Consider the following 21,152-nt stretch of genomic DNA (forward strand, 5'->3'; position numbering starts at 1 on the left):
TAGTGGAGGAGAAGTGGTCAGGCCTAGGTAGGCTGGCAAAGAGCAGCTGGTAGAAAGGGGTGGGGCAGGGGGCAGGCCTGGGGCAGGTGGGGAGAGGCAAGAAGTTGCTGACCTGGATCTCCGCAGCCTTCATTTTGGAAGCCTCCAGCACTTTGATGAGTTCCACGTCATCCACGGGGTTGCCCTCAGAGGAGCTGAGCCGGTACAGGATCTGGTCTTCAATGTCCTTTAGCTCCTGGCGCATCTTAGCATTACTGACAATCAGCTGGTTCTTGGCTTCCTCCAGGTCAGGCCGTTCCTCAGCCACTACCTGGCCTAGCAGCTGGTCCTCTAGGCCACTGCCAGGGACAGGGAACACACTGTCTGTAATACCTGGTGGGCCCTGAGGGCCAGCCCCTGCAATTATCTGTGCTCCTGGGGCTCCTGCGGGTATTGGCCTGGGAAGCCTAGCCTATTTCAAGCCGAAGGGGTAACGCAGAGCCTGCTTTCAGAGTGACTGGTTCTCAGTGAGACCTTGGGTAGCAGCCTGAAATCCCAGTTAGGGACAGGCAGTTGGATGTGTGAGCTTCTGGGGTGTCTGAAAAAACTCCCTCTCAGCAAGAGGGAACTGTGGGTGACAGGGAGGGACAGGCCTTAAGGATGTTTCCACCCCCCTGTTCTGTGGAGAGGTTCATAGTGGCCACTGGCATGGACCAGGCTTCTGGGATCTGCAACGGCCAGCAAAAGCTGGGGTTCACAGCAGCAAGGGTAGGAAACAGGGCTGAGGAGCAGTGCCCCAGAGTGCACCTGACTCGGGGCTCCAGGACAGCTCTGAGGGTGGGTGAGTGCACAAGGGCCTGAAAAGGGAGAGCTGCAGAGGAAGGGACAAGGCGGGGCTAATGCTCTCAAGGGAGGCTGGGGCAGGGGAGGGGATTTGACAAGGGACTGGGATGAGTTGGGGATGGGGGTTTTAGGTGGAAATAGTGCAAGTGATGGGAAACTGGTGGAAGGGCCGGAAGGTGGCAACATGAGTGGGAGGAAGCTGGCAGAGCCTCTGAGTGGGGGAAAGGCCCACTGAGTCCTGGCCTGGGGATAGGAGAGGCGCGGCTGGACAGGCCAAGGCAGAGCTGATACTTGGAATCCTGGGGGCTGGGGGCTGGGGGCTAGGGGCTTACCTGGGCGACAGGGTGAAGTTGATGAGCGTGAGTTTGGTGGAGATCTCAGGTGTGTAGTGTGGGTTGGGCAGCTTGGTAGTTATGTACATCCTGAAGTCCTCGTGGTAGGGGATCACTGTGTCCCCTAGCTTCAGCACTGTGTTCCCCTGTTGCTTGTATGTCTGTGGTGGGTGGGATGGTCAAGCACTGTGGCCTGGGTTTCTCCAGTGTGGTAAGAGAGGAAGGCTCTCCTTCTCCCTGTCCAGGCCCACAGTCCACTCCCCATACACCCACGGCTGCAGACTTACCTGCTTGAGTAGCACGGGCTCCAGAGCTGGATCCAGCTCCTCACCCACATTTTCCAGAAGACAGGGCTTGCCAAAGCGGATGGCATTCTCCATGCTGCGCAGGAAGTCACGATCACTCAGCTTGAGCACATCTAGCCCATTTTCCTTCTCCTGTGGGAGTAGGGGCAGGTAGGGGGTGTGGGGTGTGGGCTGAGAGCCACCCTGAGGCTTGGCTACTCCTCTTGTGCCTCCTAAGCCCACTGGGTGGGGTGGTCCACCCACCCCACGTCCTAAGCCCACCTGGCAGGTGGGCTTACCATGTTCTTGATCCATTTGTTGGCCTGGCCCTGAGGGTCAATGAAGTGGGTCCAGCGCTGGGAGAACTGGTTGATGACCCCATTCTCCACTGACAGTGTGTCGTTGGGGAGGCCAGCAATCTGTGGGGCACCAGACACCACACGAACAGTGTTAGCAGTGGCATCAGCCACTCCGGACCTCATGCTTTGGCTGTGTCTCTCCCCTCTATGTTGTGTCCTCTTGGAGTTAGGGGACAAGTGACAGTGTGCTCCTGGGCTGGCTCCCAACACTCCCCTTCACTGGGCTTCTCTGTCCTTTTGCCTACTGAATCCTCACTCATTTAGACCGTCTCCACGGGGCCCACAGCCCATCAGCCCTCCCGGACTATGCGCACCTTTTGCTTCTGCCTACTGCCTCTTGGTTCTCCTTCTGTATCAACTCTACCTGTCCTTCAGGGTCTAGCTGAGGCACCACTTCTTTTAGGAACCTTTCTTAACCCTCCCTCTGAACACTGCTTCCCCAGCATCACCCCCACTCTTCAAGCACCCCTTGAATTCTCCACCCACAATTAGCTAACGTCTGAGCCACACTGTGCTCAGCTTCCTCCTCCTACCCACAACCCTCTTGCTGGGTCTGGGTGGGTTCAGAGGAGACATTACCGAGCACACGTAGGACAGAGGGTGGGAGAGAGACAGGGGGATCTTGGTTCAGCTTGCATGATGCCACAGGCCCAGGCCAGTTGTCCCAAGTCCCCAGGACAGGCACCTGCCAAGAGCGGATCTTCACGGGGTTCCCCAGTGTCCCAATTAGTGTGGGCTCAGACGTATGTGGGACATGGTGGATCACGAGCTGCTTGACCCAGTGGTTGTAGAGCGCTGTGCGGTACTGGCCCTGGGGAGACGCCAGACTCAGGTCCACTCCAACGCCACCCCTGTGACACCCTCCCACCTCCCTCTGTACCCCATTACTTGGCGGTTGTACACAGAGGTCAGAGCTCAGACATGGAGCTGGACACCTGTGCTCTCATCCTACTTTGGGTGACTTCCTTGGCTTCCATAAACCTCAGTGCCTCACGTGTGAAGCAGGGGTAATCTTAACAATGCCCATCTGTCAGGGCACCTGTGAGAATTGAATGGCATGCACCCAGCCAGCCTGGAAGTGTGAGGTCACATTTCCCACTAGGAGGCCGGCCCCACCAGGGGGTGGTTTCTGACTGTTTCACGCACTGCTGTACCCCCGTGCCTTGCGCAGCGCCTGGCTCAGACAGGGTGCCTGGTAAGTGCTTGTTACTTTATTTAGTTTCTCACCCTAGGACTTTTTTCTTCATTGCTTTTAGAGAGAGAGAAAGGGAGAGAGAGAGAGAGAAGGGCAAAAACGTCAATGAGAGAGAGAGAAACCAGTCCAGGATTGAACCCAAAACCTACGTAGTGCCCTGATAGTGCCTTGACCGAGAATTGAATCCACAACCTTTCGGTGTACAGGATGCCACTCCAACCAACCCAGACATACTGACCAGCCCTGATAAGTGCTTGTTGAATGAGTAAGGGAGAGCCACCCCACAGGCTGCCCCTTGGGAGGTGAGGCCTTAAGGCAGGGCCCCTTTGTGAAGTGAGGCTGTCCCAGACAGGGCTGGAGGCTCCTTACCGTGAAGGGACCCAGGTAGGCCACGAAGCCAGCAGCTACCAGCACATCTCCAGAGATGTTTTCAAGCATGTGCTCCAGGTTCTCCACTGTCTCCTGCCAACGCACCCTCTCATCCGATAGACCACTGATGAGCTGCAGAGGAAGCCCTGTGGGGTGGGCTCTGGGAGGCCTGGGTGGCCCTGTCTGGTGCAGTCCCCAGGCTTCCAGGGAGGGGCTGCAGACAGCCACTCCAGGACCCCAGCACCACCTAGCCCCTTCTAGCCTCTCTATCCCTTCTAGCCCCTGTCTGGGGCAGGCCATGCCCACCGGCCGTCTCCGGAGGGGTGTGTGTACCTTGTCAGCTCGGCCCAGCCGATGTTCACACTGCTCACACTTCAGCTCCAGCTCCTCCTTCTTGGCGATGCATTCTCGGTACCTGGCCTGCATCACCGAGATGCCATCCTCCACCTCCTGCAGGCGCTGCTTTGCCTCGTCCAGGATCTTCTGTGTCACTTCCAGGTCGTCCTGGGCCTCCCGCAGGGCTTGCTGCAGGCAAAGGAGGCAGGGCCAGCTTGCTGAATGCCCTGGGGAGCCTTCGCCCCTCTCCTTCACCCCACAGCTATACCCAGCCCTCACCCGCTTAGGTTCCACAGCCTTGGCCACGAAGTGGTACTTGTGCATGGCGCGCACCCACTGGCAGATGGAGGTACAGGCTTTGGACACCTTGGCAATGGCGGCTGGCTGGAACTCTTCATTGTCGATGTACGGCTGAATGGCTTTGATCACTGCCTCCCCAATGTTGTCCTGGACATGGGAACAATGGAGTTCAAGGGGCCACTTCTCGGGGAGGACGGGGTAGTAGGGATAAGGGATACACTGATCCTGTTCTGTGTCCCATGCCCTGTACAGACCATAGTAGATAGAGGTGCCTCCTTAGGGAATAAACATGACCCAAAAAGACTGGCCAGAGGAGAAACTTCTATGTTCTAGGATTTCAGATAATGTGACTGGAGATTTCTTGAGAAATGATGTAGCCTCAAGATCCGAAAATAAACAGGCCCCATTTAAAGTTCACTTACAGACAAGGGCTGCTTCCTCGCAGGTGTGGAGACAAATCATGTCAAGGATAATAAATCCCCACCCCAAGAGCCAACCACACCCCTGGGACTCCTGTCCCACCCTGGAGACTCTAGTCCTGTCCTTCTGGATGGGCCCAGGAAGATGCATTGTACACGAACTCCCAGAACTCAGAGCCTGGGACCAGGGGAGCCTGAGCACTGACCCTGAGCACTCCTCATTTGGGCTTAATTAGGCCTGTGGGGCCTCTGGTTTCCAGGCTGATGGGAAAGGAGGAAGAGAGATGGGGAACTCATAGGGGGTGTAGCTACTTTCCAGTGCAGCCTGGGAAAGTGCCTGCAGTCCCAACATCAACACAAGCTGGTAGTGGGTGGCCCTCATGGGGCAGAGAGTTGCCCCCTAGCCAACTTCTGGGTGGAAGAGAGGCCCTCTGGAAGGGCTGTGAGCTCCAGGCTGACCTAACCTTGAATAGCTCCTAAGAGAGCATATGCCCATAGACAATGAGAGGCCCAGATAGACAGGGGGAGAAACACAAAGACAAACAGGGGAAGCTTAATCTCAGGTGCTGAAGCTGGGAGAGAGGCAATGGTCAAGCAGATGGTGAAGGTCTAGGGCAAGGCCATGGGAGTCACAGGGTGAAAAGGGCATGAGAATCTCCAGGCTTCAGAGGCTCGTGGTAAGTGAGGGTGACATTCTAGGGCACAAAAGACTGTCCGCATCCTGATTTCTTCAATAATCATCTGTTGGTGAGTATGTCTGTCACCCCACCCTGTCAAAGAGTCCTTCCAGGCCAGGATCTGCTTCCTGTCAGCTCTGTGGCCACAGGACTGTGTGTCTGCAGGTGGAGGGAGACAGGACAGAGATTCCAGTGCTGTGCTGGGGCAGACTCCTCTCCCGCTTCCCTGTCTGGCTAGGTGCCCTCACTCACTGGCTGGCCAGGTGTCTGGCATGCTCACCTTGTCAAACTTGAAGAGGCTCTCGAGGAAGCGGCCGGGGTCCTGCAGCAGCCCCTTGCCAGGCTCCCAGTAGTCATCTACCTTGGTGCCAGGCTTCTCTCCAGGAACCTTCTTAGGCCTGATGCCCTTCAGGATACACACAGCTTCTATGACCAGCTTCACACCTGGGGGCGGCCGTTGCATAGCACGTACCTATGAGCCAGGTCAAGAGTGAAAAAGGGAAATCTATCGCTGTTGGGTATCTCTGGGTAGAGACAGCTGCTGGACAGGGTGGGCCCCACCAACCAAGCCTCCACCGCCACAGACAAAGGGCATGCTCAGAGAGACCTCGAGGACAGCCTCAGCCCACTGCTCCCCTGTGTACCCAGGCCTAGCCACAAAGTCCTGGATGCTCACCTCTCAGGGCCCAAAGCCCTCCCTTGTACTTGCCTGGGCCCTGGGTCTGGTACAAGGAGTTAAGGGCAGGTAGCTGGGTTCAAGCCCTATTTCTACACTCACCTTTTGGCACAGGATCCCCAAGGGTTGTTTAGAGGGAGGGCCTGGGCATCGGGACCCGAGGCACTGGAAAGAAAGGCCTGGGGGGGGGCTCTGAGAGATGCCTGGCTGCCCACCTCGGTCACATCATTTTTGTTGAGATTGCGCAGGCTGGCCAGGGCTGCATCCAGGGCAGGCAGTGCCTCATCCAGATCCTTCTGGGCATCATCGGCAATAATTTGTGCCTTTCTGGCCTTCTCATTGGCATTGATCTCCTCTGCCTGCACTGATTTCCGGGTCTCCTCGGCAATGTTCGTGTCCACCTGGGGGACCAGAGTCAGGGAGGGCCCAGCTGGTGGCCAGTGTGAGGGTTAGGTGTGCCCTCCTCCCTTCTCTCCTCTTTGCCTCTCAGTCTCCTCCGGTGGAAGGAAATGGGGGTTGGGATGCCCTGTTCTCCAGGAGCCATGGCTATGATAAGCCCTGGAGATCGGGAATGCTAAGAGCCCCTTCTACTCCTGAGTGCTCACTGCGGGCCTGGCACGGGGCTCTGGCTTTACACACTTCAGCAGAATCGCCCTACTGGGCAGGGGACCCTAAGCCCACAGGGCACCTCCATGTAAGACAGAGAAAGGTGCTCCTCCCCAAATGCCCTGTCTTTCCATCTGCTGGAAAAAGTTTTAATATACTGACTTTGTAGAGCAGAACTACTTCTGCCAGGAAGCTGTCATAATGCAAATGCAAATCTGTGATGCCTGCAGGAGGTGGGGCTCGGAGGCTCTCAGAGACAGACTAGGCAGATTCTGCACAGCTGCCTGGGGCAGCCCTGCCACTTACTCCATGTTGTGATTATTGGGGTTCAGACTTGTTTGTCTTGCTCTTCGCTGTATCCCCTGCCCAGGGCAATGCCTGACTACTGAATGAGAAAATGGCACAGACAAGTTAATCAAGCTGAAGAAGTCCTGACTTCTAGTGATCTTGTGGTTGCATGGGGATGTTGAGCATACTAAGTGTCAGACATCAATCAGGGACTGACTGAGAACAGCTCCCCCACCTTGATCTGCTCCATGGTGAGCACAGTGTCCTTGGCAGCCTCCTCCAGCAGAGGGCGCATACTCTCCAGCTCCTCTTGCATCCTGGCCACATCCTCAGAAGTTCGGAGCAGCTGGGGATAGGGGGTGCACAAAGAAGAAAACAGGTGTGACAGGTGGCCAGACAGAGCCTGGAGCGGGCTAATGAGAGAGCCCTGCAGGGGCTGCCCTCACTATGAGTGAGAGGCTGTGGCCAACAGCTTCAGTGGCCCCCAGGTTACCCAGTGGACACAGAAGAAGGGAGCAGTTCCCTGAGAATCTGAGGAGTAATCTGCGTTGGCCTTGCCTTTTGCCTGGCAGCTCTTGCTCTTTTGATGAGAGAGGAAGCTGCCCATTTAAACGCTGTGGGCCGCTGTCTGGAAGGCTAGGCTGGGCTACAGGATCAGGGCTCAGGAGAGAGCAGGCAGAACCACACCCCGCCCCAGCTCACCTTGTCGAGGCCGCTCTTCATGCGGTTCTTGGCTGTTTTAAGCTCCTGTTTCTTCTGTCCGATGAGGATGGAGAAAATATTGAGCACCTCCAGGTAGCTCTTGGGTGTCACATAGTTGTGGCGGGCCAGCTCGGCCAGGTACTCGACACACTTCTTGGCCACCGACTGGTGGATATGCACGCAAACCTGGATCTGTGGGATGGAAGACCACTGATGGCAGCCTTGTAGAGCCCCCAGCAAAGAGAGGTACCAGGGTGCCCTCGAAGCCACTCTCAGGGGTGTCCAACTTGCTGCCTGTGAGCCACATGCAGCTCAGGGTGGCTATGAATGAGGCCCAACACAAAATTGTAAACTAACTTAAAACATTATGAAATTTTTTTGTGATTATGTGTCACAATGTATTTAAGATGTGGCCCAACAGGATCCTTCATCTCCCACTATGGCCCAGAAACCCCAACCTGGTCCTAAGGAGGGATCCATATGCAGGAACCTTGATGCCCCTCACACTCACTCTCTCCTATGACCTCACAGCTCCCAGGACAAGGTCACCTATTCTGCACATGAAAAACCCATGACCCAGAGAAGTTAAGGGGCTTGTTCAAAGCAGAGCTGTGAAAGCAGAGCTGGCTTTGAATGTGGACCCAGGCATCTCCCAGCTCTTAGCCCAGCCATAGCTCCCATGATGTGCATGCCTTTCTTTGAGGGCCCTAAGGTGATACCCCATTACCTTAGGCTGGATCTGAGCTAAGGGAGGGCCCAAGGCTGAGGGGAAATGGAAAATGGGCTCACCCTATGTCTTGGCTCTCAGGTGGCCATTACTCTTTTAGGTTGGACCAGACAATTCTAGTTCCCCATCTGTGGTCTCTGGGTAGTGACAGAGAGTTCTTTGAGGAAAGCTGCCACAAAGCCCTCAGGGAATAAGATACACAGTAACTATAACTGTGTACTCAACCTCCTACACCACTGTGATGACCTCATGGCACTCCCATTATAGAGATGAAGAAACTGAGGCTTAGACAGGTAAAGCCATTTACCTAAAGGTTTACCGTCAGTGGTGGGCCCGGGACTCTTACCCAGGCCTCGGTGACCCCAATCCCAAACCTAAACAGTCCCCCTGATTGTTTCTAACCAAGACACTTACCAGTCCTTCAATTACTTCAGGGGTAGCTTCCAGTTCTGGGATTTCATTCAGGAATATGGTGGCCACAGACTCCAGGGCCTCTGCCGGCCACTCATTAAACCAGTCAATGGTACAGCAGTTGACCAGGGAAGGGAACTGCCTCAGACGAGCTCGGAAGACCTCTCCGATGGGGCTGGAGGGCCAGGAGTCCAAATGAGGTCCTGAGGCCCTGACATTCCCAGGAACCCAGGGCCCTGGCATAGTCCTATGGCACGGCAGCCAGGATGCAACACAGAGTAGTCTGGACCCAATGGCATGGTGGCAAGGCCCAGGCCATTTCTCCTCACAGTAGGCCCAAGTGCACCCCCACCCAGCCCTGCTGTCCCTGTGTGGCTGTGATGGCTCCCCATACCTCATACATAGCACCACGTGGATGTTGCTGCGCACGCGCCCAGTATAGGCAGCCATGAGATTGGCCTTGGTGGGTGGAAGACCCTGCTCCTGGACATAGGGACGCATGGTGGTGACAATCTGGTCCTGCTCATCCGGGGTATAGAGGTTGGGAATGTCACCTGAGTTCAGGACGTTGTTAATGTCCTCCAGGAAGGACTCGTTCTTGATCTGGGGAGGCATAGGGGTAAAGGGGCTGAGCCTTGGAGATGGCTCCTGGATGTTAGACTCCACAGTTATGGTCTCACTGGACTTTCACAGCAGCCCCATTTTATAGGCCATAGCACCAAGTCTCAGAGAAGCCCAGAGTCACAAGTCACGGTCTAGGACTGGCATCCAGGCCTGCCCTACGGCAGAGACCCTGAACATCACCGGTGTGTGGTGGAGGGGCCCTGAATCCTGGGTGGGAGTGGTGGCATCCTCCTCTTCACTTTTCTGGCCTCTCCATGCTGTTTACTCACAGGAAGAAACCAGGCTACAGGTAGAAATGGGTGCTTGCCCAACTCATATGGGCAGGGCCTGGGCAGTGCCAGAGCACACTCTACCTTGGCTGACTCTGTGCATGGAGCCCAGGGGTAGGAGCAGAGGGGCCCTTGCTAGGTTGGGTCACATCCTGGGCCTGTAGCCATGGCCCAACCTTGACCACCAGCCAGATTTAATCACTGTTCCATTTGTCTTGAGGCCCCAAAACAACCACCTCACCTTCTCCCAGAGTCATGGGAGTGGCCTCACACACAGGGAGCTCTAGAGGGAACAGCCCCCAAGAGGGCAGCCAGGGGCACAGTGACTTGGGCACAAGTTGAGTGGTCCTTGAGGTGGGAAGTGTTGGCCAAGTGAGTGTGTGCTGCTTGTGGTCAGCCATTGTGCCAGGGCCTCTGTATACTTGGGGAACAATAATGATTTATGCCTCACACTCCTGACCCACCCATTGGTGGCTCCCCCTTGTCCTGACTGTCCCTCCTAGGGTCCACCCCACTGACAGTGACCTGGGCATAAAGGATTGACCTCCTTTCAGGATGCCATACTGAATGGGGTTGTAACCAGCCCACCTTGGACCCTGCCCACTGCCCATGGTGGTGGCACCTGGGTGTCTGAGAATAGGAAGGTGATGGGCAGGCTCTGCAGGCCAGCCTTGAACAAGACTTTCTTAATATCTTCTCTCCACTCAGTCATGCCATAGTTCTTGGAGAGCTCAATCTGGAAGCACTCGTACTCGGCCCTGGAGATGAGTTGAGAAGAGGGGTGACAACACTTGGGGCCGATGCTGAGGTGCTCATAGGTGCCCACACACCACCCTGGCCATTCAGAGTCTTGCTCCCATCTCGGACACATCTGCAGATTCTTCAGGCCCTGGCCTGCTCTCTGACCTCCAAACCTTTGTGTGAGCTATTCCCTTGATCCAAAATGCCCTTCCCTTCCATCCTCCCAGCTCTGGTTCTGAGAGCAAGCCCATGGCCACCACCTACAGGAATCCCTGCTGGATGACTGCATGTATACCCCCTTTCCACAGCAGTACAGGGCACTGTTGCTGCCTCTTCTTGGACCCCAGGTCCTGTTCCCAGAAGCCCATGGGCTGGGGGGGTCTGGCTCAGAGCTGCCCTCTGTTCCCAGCACTGTGGAATAACATGGATAGAAGCAACACTGCCACCAACTGCCCCCTGCCCACCATGCCTAGGGCCCTCACATGTGCGAGGTGAGCCGTGTGAGGGAGCTGCGGCCACTGCCGCCCACGCCCAGCAGGAGTGCGTTGCCCAGGGCCTGGCGCAGGGTGCGGCTGATGCGGCAAATGTGGCTCAGAGCGTCCAAGAAGAGGACCAGCTTTAGCTTGGCCGTGTTGATCTGGTTGTAGTCCTCCATGTACTCCTCAATCACCTTCATCATCTGGGGGGAGGGGGAGAACTGGGTCCTCCGTCTGTCCCTGCACACCTGGACCCCCGATGGGAGGCATACCCCTGTCCATGGCCTGCCTGCTCCTCTGTGCGTGGAAGGGTGCTGGGCTTTAAGAAGCCAGGTCTGCCTGAATGAAGCTTGACGTGTTGGACATATTGAGTCCTGAAGGTTAGGGTCAGAGCCCTGCCTTCTTCCTCTGGGGCTCACCAGGATGTATTGACCTGGGGCCCTGGTGGGAGCTCCTGGGAGCAAGGAAAGATGTGTGGAGAGAAACCATCAGGAGGCTCTCCAGCCACACAGCTCCGTGATCCTGACCCAGGCCTCTTTTGTCTCCTTGGGGTCCTGACTCAAGACTTTTGACCTTGGGGTTCTGTTGGCCCTCTGAGAGTGGGACGAGGGCCCTCAAAACAGGGAGAGCATGTCCCTGCTCACAGAGCCTGTCTCAGTTGAACCACAAAGACTTGTTCTCAGAGATGGGTCAAGCAGGGCCAGCTGTACCTATTTGACAGGTGAGGAAATGGGACTCGGAGAAGTAAATGGGGGCCTGCAGTCCCAGAGCCAGCCTTCTAACCTGAGTATCTTGATGCTCAGTCTGTTATCGGTGGCTGCAGAGGGCTCAGGTCCCCGGGGGTGGAGAGTGAAGAGGCCCCCACCAGGGACAGAGGACCGACCAGCTGGGCCCCTTTACCTTCTTCTCGCTGGTGATGAGCTCATAGGACTTGATGTCAGAGCCTGGTGACATGAAGTCTCCATAAAGGATGGGCTGGAAGGGGCAGACCTCACTGAAGGCTACCTCCCATCCCTCCATGGGGCTTTCCAGGAGCTTGTCGAACCAGCTGCGGTCCTCCTCATTCACCAGGCGGTCACGGAACACGCGGCAGTTCTCGTGGTACCACAGTCGCAGCAGCTGCACTTTGTCCTGTGGCCATCCCAGCATCAGTGCCCGCCCTCAGCCCTGGGCCTCAGCCACCTTCCAAACTACCAGGAGTCAGAGGGTGCGTGGGAGCCACAGCTCTTTGGCCCAGCTGTGTCCAGGAGCGGCTTGGAGGCACATCTGCTGGGGGCTGAGCCCTGCAGAGCACTGCCGGGCGCCTCCACTCCAAGCTCCAGGCCCTGTGCCTGCTGGACGCCCAGTGCCAGTAGCTGGTCATTGCTTCTCCCCTCTAATGACTCCCATGGCTCCCCAAACTCTACGCCTGGAAGGAATGCCTGATTCTTTCTACACCCCACATCTAACCACTCAGCACATTCCACTGACCTGGCCCTCAAAGACCCTCTGGTTCTGCCCCCATCTTCATCACTGCTGCCACTTCTATCCCTGCTTCCCCACCTCCCTCTGGGTGACTAGACCACCCTCAGGGAGCCCCCAGCCTCTTCTCTCAACAGCTTTGGTTGTAGCTTGGCAAGGTCAGGGCGGCTTTTCTCTTGTTCACTTTCTCTCCCTGACCAGTCAATTCTAGTCCACACACACTGACCAGCCAATTCTCCATTATGCAGATTCCTATCCATCCCCTGGCTCCACTGTTCCCCCTGGCAGCTCACAGGGTGTGCCTGAGCCTGTCCAGCACACGTGACACCCGGCTCCCCACTGTACTTCCTGCTCCTCTCACCCAGGTGCCTTTCATTCCCTGGAAGGCATCCCTCGCACCCTCCCCGCAAATCTTCGCACACCCAGGGCCTCCACCAGGAGCCCTCTTCCTTCCCGGCCTTGCTCTGGCTCCCTCTTCTGTGTGGTCCTGTCACCACTGCCATTCTAGGCATGGGCTTCACCTGTGAGGTGGAGCTCAGCTGCAGGAAGGCAGGGCTCCTGGGTGCCTGGCACTCACTGTGTCCCCAGCTCCCTCTAGGCCTGGCTGCATCAAGACTGGGGAGGAGTAGGGGCAGGGAAACCTGAAACTGGGAGCCAGGGAGGACAGTGAGGGCAGAGTGGGCACTTCCCTCCTGGACACCGGGGAGGGGTCTGCCAGATTCTCACCTCAACCTTGGCTGGGTCGGCCATGAGCATGCCCTGGAAGACCTTGGAGAGGTCCCTCAGGTTGAAGGTGTAGTGGGACTTGGCTGGGGTGGGCAGCAGCTGGGAGGTGATGGTGGAGTACACCATGATGGTAGCTTCCACCAGGGGATCCGTGAGGTGGGCAATGTTGGGGGCCCCAGCTGTGGAAACAGGAGGGAGCCTGGGTCACACAGGCAGGAGCTCCCTGTGCAGCCTCTGAAGATCCTGGCCCCTGTCCTCGCTGGTGCTGTGTTCTCCAGACACCCTCCCTTTCTCCAGGAGGCATGCTTGGGTTCTACCTACCCTTCAGCCCCTCTCCTCCACCAGGACTTCCTGATGTCCCCACCTCAGAGTCAGGAATCTCCTGCTCTGAGCTTCCCCCTTTTACATCCTTATTACTGACATAGGCCGTTCACACACGGGGCACTGGGATGCATTCAGTGCTGCATGGGCCATTACTCTCTTGCCTTATGGGGCTGTGTTCCAGACTTGGAACATGCCGGCTCTGAGCCATGCACGGGGAGGGTCGCACGGTCCCCACGGACTCAGGGCGTCACAGTGAATGTAGTGGGGCTGGAGCTCAGCCGGGACCCTCAGGCTCACCTCGGAGCTGCCGTGCCGCCCCAGCCGGCCTATTCACTGCTAACAACGTACTTGCTTGTTTTTTTGAAAACTATGTAATTCTTTTCTGGGAACCCCAATTCTGTCAGCAGGACCCCGGGGCAGAGCGAGCCCCTAGAAGTGGGAAAATGTCAAGATGGGTAGGAGGGCTCCTGCTCTCCGAAGGTGGCTCTTCCGCACACGCAGGCGCTGCTCCCGGTTCTGGGCCCAGACACTCCTCACCTCAACAAGAGAACATGCTTGTGGGGCAAGAGACTCCGACACCCACAAGCAATGTGGACAGGAAACAGGTGACAGAAAGTGCCAGGGAGAGACTGGTAACAGGAAAGGTTAGGGAGAGCCAGGGCTGGAGGTTCTGACATAAGGCCTCAGTAAGGGGGGCACTCGAGCGGAAACATGAAGAAGTGAGGTGCAGGCAGGCCCCGAACTGGAGACAGTGCTCCAGAGATGGAACTGTGAGGCTGGGGCCCTGAAGTGGGCACTGCAGGGGTGTTAAGGACCAGCGGGAGGAGGTGAGTGCAGGGGCCAATTGGGGCAGCTTTGCCTGCTGCTGTTGGGGCTTGGGGCCTGCCTGCATGGGGGTGGGTGGGGAGGGAGGGGGAGGAGAATGTGATCTGATTTAATATTTGAATAGGTCCCTCTGGCTGCCGATAGAGAGTGGACAGACAGAAGATAGATGAATGGATGCACGGGGTGGAGGCAGGAGCAGGGACACCAGGGTGAGTGAGGATGGGCAGCGGCTGGGGGTTGGTTCTGGAGGGAGAGTCAGCAGGACCCCCTGATGGATGTGGGTGTCAGAGAGAGAGGAGTCTGGATGGCACTAAGGCTCTTGTCCTGAATGACTGAAAGGACAGAGCTGCTGTAACTTAGGAATGCCCAGTGGAGAATATGTGAGAGAAGATGTGGGCTCAGGGGTTCGGGAGTAAGGTCTGGACGGAAGACGCACGCTTGGACACTCGGGCGTCCTAGCACTAGATGGGCTTTCTTGCTGGGGCAGGCCGAGAATGCCCTGGGAGAGTGTGGTTAGAGGGAGAGGCTGGGGAGCCAGCCCCAGTCAATCTAGGAAGGGGTGGCTGTGAAAAGGGGGACCTGAGAGACGGGTGGGACATGTTTGGTCAACACTGCCAACTACCAGGGTAGGTGAGGACTGAGAGGTGGCCACACGAGGCCCCTGGTGACAAGAGCACTCCTTGGGCGAGTGGTGGGGTTCAAGGGAAGGAGGAGGAGAGGGCTGGTGCCAGCAGGAGATGCTTTTCAGGAGTTCTGTAGTCAAGGTGAGCAGAGGAATGGAGTACTGATGGCCCAGGGTAGGTGGGAAGGGGCCAAGGGAGGTGCTTTGTGTTGCATTGTAAAGATGGGAGAAATCGAGACATGCTTGCCTGAGGGATTACTGGTGTTGGGGTGGAGGTGGGGCCACATCCTCAAGCAGACAACAGGGGATGAGATTCAGGCCTAAAGAAGGGCTTGCCCTCAATGGGAATCAGGAAAGTTGGTCCCATACAATAGGTGAGAACGCAGGAGAGGATACCAAGGGAAGCCTGGGTGCAGGTAAGCAGTGGATGTGGAGGACTAGAGAGGGCTCTGTCTTCTGATGGCCTATTTTAGCTGAGGGGGGTGGAGAGGGGGGACATGAGATAGGGAAAGAGTTCCGGAGTGTCCACACTCATGCTGCAATGACCAACAGACCTGCCCTGTGTGAGGCTGCCTCATGAGGGCTGCCAGATCCCGGCTGCAGATCACCCCTGGCTCTCAGGGTCATGCCAGCTCCTTGGAGAAGCCAGCTCTCTTCGGAGCCTTGTCTTCTTCACACAGGGTGGAAGATTGTTGGATTTCTTTATTCATTCATTCATTCAACTCTCATTCACTTGGCTTCTACTATGGGCCAGACGCTAACCCAGTGTCAGGCACTGAAGGACTGATGGCTAGACGAAGGGGTGAACGAGCCTAGGAAGGCAGTCAATGGTGCTAATCTTTGCTCTAGCAAAAACCCAAGGTTCCCACATGATCCTGAGGATGGTTCACTGTGGCCCCTGGTCCCCAGCCTCAGCCACAGCCACAGCCAACCGGAGCTCAGGGCTACCCTGGAATCAGAGCCCCTTCCCATCTAGGCCTGTACTTACGCACGGGATCCCGGTAACTTTTTTCTCCAAGGAGTCCATCTGGAAGGTTGAGGGAGAGATATGGGGCTGAGAGTTAGGTGGGCCCCTTGCTACCCACACCTTGGCTAACTGTTCCCAGAGTAGCTCACCGACCCCCAGTCAAGAGCAATATGGTCCCCATCTCTAAGCTGGGCATACAGGCATATCTGGCCTATAGCACCTGGGTGCAGAGTAGGCAAGGCCAGTGAGGGAAGGCCTGAGGAAGTCTTAACTCCTATCTTGCATAACCTGGCATAGCGCCAAGTGGAATTCACAGGTCAGAGTATGCGTTAGGTGGGAGGGGGGATGGTGGGGGAAAATTCCATCCTGGGGTGGACTTTCCCCCAAGCCCCATGAAGCATCGGGGCAATTTTGTCTATTCTTTCCTCATGGATTTTCCCCAGTTCCAAAAATAACATCCTTCCACCCGAGAGTTTCTGGGCAAGTATTCATAGATACATGGGTACTTATACAGGTAAATGCATATGTGTACATATGTATATATCATATTCAGCAGTCACCACTGGCCAGGCTTCATGCAATGTATTACTTAACCTTCAGGACTTGGGGTAGTAGGCACTAACATTATTGCCCATTTTACAGATGAAGAAACTGAGGCTCAGAGGGGTTCATGAGTTTTACAAAGGTAACATAGCCAAGTAAGGCATGGAGCCGGGTCAGTGGCCCAGCACTCTACCCTGTCCAGTGGCTGCCCAGCTGTCCTTGGTGTAGCTTACCTGGGCTGGGTTTCTGCCTTTGCCATGGCCTCCCCCACTGCTGCCCCATGCTCACCCATCCAACTGCCCAGGATGGTGGAGAAGATGCGCTTCTTGCTGACCTCATCCATCTCAACAAAGGATAAGTAATTGAAGTGGCGTGTTAGCCGAGGAGTGATGGCATTCCTGCCTCCGCCTGGGGGGCCCATGGCGCAGACAAAGTTGATGTCCACCAGTTTCTTGAAGGCTCCTGGAGTGGGTGCAGGAGGTCAGGAGGGGCCCTGCCCAGAGCTGCAGTATGACTTCTGCGGGCCCTGGGCGTTTTCATCTTTATGGGCTTCCCCCTCCATTAAAAGATATTTAAAATGATAATTTTCAACAGTATCAGTATAAAGATAAATATATTAATATACATTATTTTTTTCTTTGAGCTAAAAGTTCACCCCCCCCCAGTTTTAAAATAAATTAAAACATTTCTGAGGACCCTCTAAAAGTATCATGTCATGAGCCCTCGGCCCTGCGCCTACACTGCCCAGTGGAAGAGTGCCCTGCCCTGCCCAGCATGCCCTGCTCGCGCCCTGCCACCCCAGCCGGCTGGCACGCACCGATGATCTTGCGGTCATACCAGCCGCCATGGTCCATCCACTGGCGCAATAGCTCGATCGGTGGCTGGGCACCATATGTTTCCAAGGCTGGCATGTTCAGGTCATCGATGAAGAAGATGAAGTTACGCCCCAGGGGCGGTCCAAACACACCCTTCCGCCTATACAGAAGGGCTAAGTGAGCCCAGCACCCATGGGCACCAGGTCCTCTGGGAATCCAGGGGCAGCCTCTGGGAAGCCCTCACTAACTTCAGCCTCATCTAGATTGCTGGACCTCTTGAGCAGTCCCTTGTCCCATGCCAAGTGTCCTAGATCATCACACTGTGCTAAGTCTGGTCTCCCTCAGGGTGAGTCTTGCCTCCCAGGCATGTGGATAACAGGCCTTGCCCAAGAGCCCATGGAAGGGCCCAGTAAAAACTTCTGATGGAAGAAGGCTCCAGAACAGTCTTCAAGGGAGCCCTGCCTACCCCTGCCTACCCCTGCCCACCTCTGCAGAAGGTTTCTGGCAAACCCAGAAGCATTATTTGGTGGAGAGGTTGGTTCAACCAGGCTAAGGGGACACTGGAGTCTAGAAAGGACTGAAGCGTGCCCACCTCTTGTCCAGCTTGCTGTCAATGAGGTCCTGAGTTTGGTTGGCTGAGGTGCGGGCTGAGAAGGTGAGGAAGTGGCTGATATATTCCAGTGGCAAGTTCTTTAGGAGCTTGTTGGCTATGGTGAGGGTCTTTCCTGTGCCTGTTGGTCCGATGCACAGCACCTGGGAGAATGGGGGTCATGTACACAGAGCTCTCTCACAGAGCTCAGTGCACAGGAGGAGCCAGCCACCCTGACCTGGGCCTTGGTGCGGGGTGAGGCAGGGCATGACGGGGCACTCACAGGCTTGTGGTTGGTGAGTAGCATGCCCAGCAAGTAGGACATCTGCACGGTATCCATGGTGGGCACAATGATGTTGCAGTAGTTGGTGTCTGGCATCATGGTGAATGGAGCTGAAGAGTCCATCCACTTCACCCAGGCAACCTGGAACCACTAGTGGCTCAGGGGTGGGCCTCAAACTCCTCTCCACCCTACCCCTAGCCAAGTGCACCAGGAGGGCCAGGAGCTATACTGCAGGGCCTTGGCAAGAAGGACCAGTGAGGGGCCGCTTCTGACAGAAATTGGAAGTCCCGTGCCCCACCCTCTGACTGGGTAGGGGACTTCCAGAACTAATCACCAGGAATAGCAGGGGTGGGGGTTCTGCACACAGCGGCCTCCAGTGGTAGGTTCCCTAGGGACTGCTAGTCCCTAGGTCTCTACATGAAGGAGGCACTCTGGGAATTGGACAACCCAGCATGAAAAGGTCTTTGCTATTTAGTAGCATCCTGTCCAAGAACGTGGGGGCCAGAACCATGGGCCCTGGCATCACCTGAACGCTCAGAGGTCACCTGGCCCAGTCTCCCCCACCATCCCTACCTGTGTTACTCCCTTCACCTACAGCCATGACCCAGCTGGCAGACCTCCCTTGATGGGGGTGTTCACTATGGTCAAACCAACGTGTAAATTGGGGACAGCTCTGACTGTTAGATCCAAATGTGCCCCATGAGGTTCCCAGTGGGACTCTGCCCTGTGACCACCTCTACAGACACCTCTGTGCCCTTCCTCCCTCTGAGCTGGGGTCCTAATGCTGGAATGAGGTAAGAGGGCTCACCGAGTCCTCACTGGCTTATAGGAGGGATCAGAACACTGAGGCAGGCCATGGAGACTCACTTTCCCTCTTTTAGGGAGCCCAGGCCCTGGACAAACTCGGCTTTTAAGTAAAATGGAAGCGGCCAATCTCTAGGCTCAACATCAACATGGAGGAGACAGTGTGTATGGTTGAGAAGGAAGATACTCTAACCTCTTCTAGATCCAGACTGAAGTCCACCTCTGCAACGACTAGCTGGGTATGACCATTCTGAGCCTTAGCCTCCGTGTTTGGGAAATAACCACACCATGGGCCTCAGGTGATGTACACCTATATCCAGCCTGAGCCCCATGGCTGTCAACATGGTCTGCTCTCTCCAGTCATTATTCATCAGGGGGTAGAGCCACCCACCCAGCAGGACCCTCCCTGTCCTGGTCCCTCAGGAAAGGCCTGCAGTCACCTGCTTGCCCTCCTCCTCTTCGTCCTCATCATTGACATTGCTGATGCCAGCATCCTCCAGCCTGTAATCGAACACCAGCCCCTCCTCTGGGAAGTGCATGGTAAGCTGTGGAACCAGGAGGAGAACCTGTGAGGCCTAGTAGTTTGTGTGGCTACTTGTCACTGGGGGCCTGGGCCTGGGGGACAGCCCCAGAACACCCAGCATTCAGCATGTGTGTCCCACGCCTGGGAGTTCATCCTGGGGGCTGCCACATCTCACGTTTTCTACTGTCATCTTGATCCTGAGCCAGTGGCTGAAGTTGCTGCGGCTAGCACTGTCCCCTGTGGCACCCACACTCCAGACCAGGGAGAAGATGAACCATGGCTCAATCAGCTCTGGGATTCGACTCAGCTTCTCAGGGGGTATTTTCTTGAGGCCCTGGGGACAGAGGGAACAGCATCAGGCTACAATAGAAATAGTACTGAGTGACCTGAGGAAGGTGGCAGGGGTGGGACATCCCTTGGTCTCCACTGCACAGTTTTGTGTCTACAGCAGAATGGACTGGGCATTCCTGTGACCCAGGAGAGCCAATCCAGTTCTCTCTTTCAGGAAGCTGGGCTTGGGATTCGGGGCCCTCAAGCAGCTCGGGCGAGGAGGACAGGGGCCCGGCAAGCAGGCACGCAGCCCGCTGCGCACAGCCATACCTCTTTAGGCACAAAGGGCTTGAAGAAGCAGTCCAGCAGCTTGAGGAGGCTCGTGGTTAGGTTGCCATTGGTTGAGATGATCACCTCCTTCACCGAAGACCGGACGAAAGCGATGGTGTCCTGCAGGGGATGATACCCAGCTCCTGTGACTGGTGGACACTGTACCCTCCTGCCACACCTGGGCCTGGCACACTGTGGCCTCACCTACCTCCAGGAAGCTGACAAAGAGGGCCTTGAAGTGTTCCTGGTAGGGCTTGAATAAGGGAGGGAGCCTCTTCATCCAGCACTCGACATAGGGCATGAGTCCCAGGATGCTGGGCTCCAGGTACACCATGCCGCAGCGGGACACTGTGGCTGGTGAGGCCACTGCCAGGTCCTGCACCTCAAACATCATGGTCATCTCCTGGAACAAAGATGCTCTGTGTGAGTGGGCCAGATGCCAGTCCCTAGGGCCAGGAAAGGGCTGAAGGGCCATGGGGAGGGGTGCTTATCCTGTAGCTGTGGCCTGGGGCCAGCTGTGGGCAGGGAACAGTTCTGGGTTGGGGGCTGCTGCAGGAATCCCTTGGTCCTCAGCTGATAATGTGGCCTTCCCTTGATTCCTGAGGAGGAACATGAGTCCTCCCTCTCCTGGGAGCTCTCTGGGCAGCCTGGGGTCAGGGCATTTGGGGGTCCTTGGAGCCCTGAGGAAATCTAATAGGAGCCGTGTGCTCTGCTACAGAGTCTATACTTGTGTACATGGACATAAGTTCACATTGACCTCTAGATGTTTTCAGAACGGCTCAAAGATTGGCTCAGTGTAGGTATAGTGAACTGCTTTTACTCCTGGGTGATGCACCTCACACACCAGGGGGGTATTCCTGTGGTCAGGTCTGTACCCTAGCCTCTGGACACACTGCTAGAACGGTGACCTAGACTGGGCCAATATGGTTGAAAGCGGCCCGGGAGGTACAAGGCAGCAGCAGCTGGGAGTGGTGTGTGGCCGTCCTGGCCTTGGGCTCAGAACATCACAGAAGGTGGGTCTGCGGAAAGGGCAGCACTGAGCAGCTGTGCAGGACATGGCTGAGGGGCGGGAGCTCGGGGACTGGGAGGGTGCTAGGAGCCAAGGCCTAGGTGGGTTGTGGTGACTGCCTGAGATGCAGCTGTGGCCTGAGAGGGAGAGGTAGAGGGGGACAAGGTTTGGCCAGCATAGTATGGCCTCCAGGCCCACCGGCTGCAGAGGAGAGCAGGTGAGGGGACGGGTGGACATACCTCTGTAAGTTTGATGATCTCCCCCGAGCTGAGGCACAGCTTCTTGTTGTCATCTAGCACCGTGTTCATGTTCTCAATCCAGACAGCGTCCACTGGCCCATCAAACATGTACCACTTCTTGTTAGTGTCGGAGGCGGTGGCCCCCGCCCGGATTAGGGAGGAGAAAATCCCATCTGTCCTGCAGCCACCAGGGAGGGGAGGGTTGTAGG

At 56.3% G+C, this 21,152-nt stretch overlaps 1 protein-coding gene across 1 annotated transcript in view; it reads right to left on the reverse strand.

Annotated features, from left to right (window-relative positions):
* The window catches only part of DNAH1 (dynein axonemal heavy chain 1), a 78,156-nt gene that overhangs the window by 6,188 nt on the left and 50,816 nt on the right, over positions 1-21,152 (reverse strand). Inside the window, exons 36-63 of the mRNA XM_037134776.2 lie at positions 20,944-21,121; positions 19,904-20,098; positions 19,696-19,815; positions 19,271-19,429; positions 19,013-19,117; positions 17,769-17,909; positions 17,489-17,649; positions 16,899-17,056; positions 16,370-16,543; positions 15,560-15,598; positions 12,801-12,979; positions 11,514-11,744; positions 10,620-10,816; positions 10,019-10,154; positions 8,898-9,106; positions 8,507-8,678; positions 7,366-7,557; positions 6,899-7,009; positions 5,985-6,170; positions 5,374-5,565; positions 3,977-4,144; positions 3,695-3,886; positions 3,362-3,493; positions 2,483-2,608; positions 1,738-1,857; positions 1,442-1,591; positions 1,155-1,315; positions 113-338 (exon numbers count right to left, since the gene is read on the reverse strand). Coding sequence (XP_036990671.2) covers positions 113-338; positions 1,155-1,315; positions 1,442-1,591; positions 1,738-1,857; positions 2,483-2,608; positions 3,362-3,493; positions 3,695-3,886; positions 3,977-4,144; positions 5,374-5,565; positions 5,985-6,170; positions 6,899-7,009; positions 7,366-7,557; positions 8,507-8,678; positions 8,898-9,106; positions 10,019-10,154; positions 10,620-10,816; positions 11,514-11,744; positions 12,801-12,979; positions 15,560-15,598; positions 16,370-16,543; positions 16,899-17,056; positions 17,489-17,649; positions 17,769-17,909; positions 19,013-19,117; positions 19,271-19,429; positions 19,696-19,815; positions 19,904-20,098; positions 20,944-21,121 — 4,510 coding nt within the window. The remainder of the gene's footprint in view (positions 1-112; positions 339-1,154; positions 1,316-1,441; positions 1,592-1,737; positions 1,858-2,482; positions 2,609-3,361; positions 3,494-3,694; positions 3,887-3,976; positions 4,145-5,373; positions 5,566-5,984; positions 6,171-6,898; positions 7,010-7,365; positions 7,558-8,506; positions 8,679-8,897; positions 9,107-10,018; positions 10,155-10,619; positions 10,817-11,513; positions 11,745-12,800; positions 12,980-15,559; positions 15,599-16,369; positions 16,544-16,898; positions 17,057-17,488; positions 17,650-17,768; positions 17,910-19,012; positions 19,118-19,270; positions 19,430-19,695; positions 19,816-19,903; positions 20,099-20,943; positions 21,122-21,152) is intronic.

This window comes from Artibeus jamaicensis, unplaced genomic scaffold, assembly GCF_021234435.1.
Source record: "Artibeus jamaicensis isolate MK-2021 breed Jamaican fruit bat unplaced genomic scaffold, CSHL_Jam_final contig_519, whole genome shotgun sequence".
NCBI lineage: Eukaryota > Metazoa > Chordata > Mammalia > Chiroptera > Phyllostomidae > Artibeus > Artibeus jamaicensis.